The 1,905-nt window shown below is 61.9% G+C and overlaps 2 protein-coding genes across 3 annotated transcripts in view; one reads left to right on the forward strand and one right to left on the reverse strand.

Moving 5' to 3' along the window:
- Positions 1 to 58, reverse strand: part of UBAP1 (ubiquitin associated protein 1) — a 36,398-nt gene extending 36,340 nt beyond the window's left edge. The window contains exon 1 of the mRNA XM_026083725.1: positions 11 to 58. The gene's annotated coding sequence lies outside the window, so the exon portion shown is untranslated. The remainder of the gene's footprint in view (positions 1 to 10) is intronic.
- Positions 59 to 636: 578 nt separating this feature from the next.
- Positions 637 to 1,905, forward strand: part of DCAF12 (DDB1 and CUL4 associated factor 12) — a 33,794-nt gene continuing 32,525 nt past the window's right edge. Inside the window, exon 1 of one of the 2 annotated variants that reach the window (XM_026083727.1) lies at positions 637 to 766. In XM_026083727.1, coding sequence (XP_025939512.1) covers positions 746 to 766 — 21 coding nt within the window. In that variant the 5' untranslated portion in view covers positions 637 to 745. Of the gene's footprint in view, positions 767 to 1,663 lie in introns of those variants that run through there. The other variant, XM_026083728.1, reaches the window with a different exon arrangement.

Here is a 1,905-nt window from a genome sequence, read left to right on the forward strand (position 1 = left end):
TCTTGTCTACCTGCCCTCCGCCTTGCCTCCCCGGCGACGCGCTGGCGTCACGCCGCGCGGTCACCTGCCCGCGCCGGCCCAATCGGGAGGCGCTCTCGATGACGTCACCTCCCCGGGGCAAGGGGCGGGGATGTGGGCGGGGCGGTGAGGGAGAGCCACGCCCCTTCCCGCTTGGGGGGGGGGGCTGCGGCTCCCTGGCAACGGCGGGACGTGGCGGGGCGCTCGTCCCCTCACGGAGGGGCGCCGCCATCGCCCCGTCCCCGCTCCCGTGCGGAGGAGGCAGCAGGGCCCCCCCTAGGGCTGGAGGAAGGGGGCTCGGCCCGCCTGGAGGGGGCATTCTCCCCCCTGTGGGCACAAAGCCCCCCTCATGCGGCCCCGTCCCTCAGCGGCCTTCCCCGCCCTGACGCCTGCCCTCGTTCCCTGGCCGCCGCCCTCCCTCCGGGTCCCTCCGCGGTGGCCGGCCTGCGCCCTCCACCGCCCGAGGACCAGGAGCCGCCCTCCAGCCCCCTGCCGGCTGCGGCGAAGCAGGCCTCGGCCCCACCAAAGCGGTGCCAAATACATGAAGGAAACAGCCAGCCGGAGCCTGGCCTAGCCTTAAACCGACAACACATCTTCCAGTGTATTTGTCGCGCCTACAAGGAAAATGATGCATTTAGGATTTTTTTCAGATTGAACAAGGCTTCAAAAATGTCCTTAATCTGCAGTCATACAGAAAACAGGTTGTTCTTGCCACTGCTCAGAAGAGATGCACAACGAAGTACTCCAGGTTAGTCTTGAGTTAGGATCAACAGCCAAAAGCGGAACAAACAATCGAAGCTGGGTTGTTAGATACAGTACAATAGCTATCTTTTTTTATAGTATCCCAAAGGGCAAATATATACGTAGTTGTGAACATTTGAGCAGCTCCCCTTTTGGTTCATAGGTAATTATCATTTTGGGGCTCTAGTCTTGAACAGACTGATGGAAATGGCACTGAAGTTAGACACTTTGCAGTGCAAATATGTTTTTTTTCCTCAGCTCTGTTACTGCCTCAGCATATTAAGTCATTTGAAGTACGTAATGTGAAAGCGTATCTCAGTATCCCCACCTGTAAAAGGGGGGAGCTTGATGACCTATTTTCCAGGATGGTGAAAGTATCTTAAAATCTTCTGTAGCACGCAGCGATGCGTGTTGGTTAGACAGGAGATGACAGGTAGAAATGGAAAAAGCCGCTCACTCGTGCACTCGCTTAAGGAGGTACCTAGATGACAGGGCAGATACCCAATACTCTGCCACGCACCATGTGTTATTCATTATTTATATATTTGCAAGAAAGCATAAAGTGCAGTGCATGCTCCTCCGCACTCCCCGCGTGGCTGGGCCGCGGGAACCGGGGCGCTGGGGGGCCCCGGCAGGGGGGCGCAGCGCTGGGTGACGGCCGGGGCCTGACGGGTTGGGGAAGAAAATGGGGCCCGGAGTTTGGGCGGGAACCCGCGTGTTTCTGCGGCGGGAGGCGCCTGCGCGCCCGCCCGCCGCCAGGGGGCACCGCGCCGCCTCCCCCGGGGAGGCCTTGCCTAGCAACCACAGAGGGGGGCGGGCCAGCTCGGCGCTCGGCCTCCGCTGGTTGCTAGGAAACAGGGCTCCCGCCGTAAAGCTGCGCCGCGGCTGTCGTAAAAATCCGGGGGAAAATGTCGTGAAGCGCGGTCGGCGGGGCCTGCGGCGGAGAGAGTGACCGGGCCCGGCTCCCCGCACTTATATGCCCCGTCCCCTGGCGGCCGCCTCCCCCTCCTGCTCCATGTGGGGCCCGGGCCGGGCTCTTGGCCTCTCCTCCTCCTCCTTTTCCTCCTCCTCCTACTACTATGGCCCGGAAAACAGTTAGCAGGAAGCGGAAAGCGGCGGCGGCCGCCGCCGCGGGGCCCGGGGGGC

This window comes from Apteryx rowi, unplaced genomic scaffold (assembly GCF_003343035.1).
Source record: "Apteryx rowi isolate R43461 unplaced genomic scaffold, aptRow1 scaffold_612, whole genome shotgun sequence".
NCBI classification, from domain to species: domain Eukaryota; kingdom Metazoa; phylum Chordata; class Aves; order Apterygiformes; family Apterygidae; genus Apteryx; species Apteryx rowi.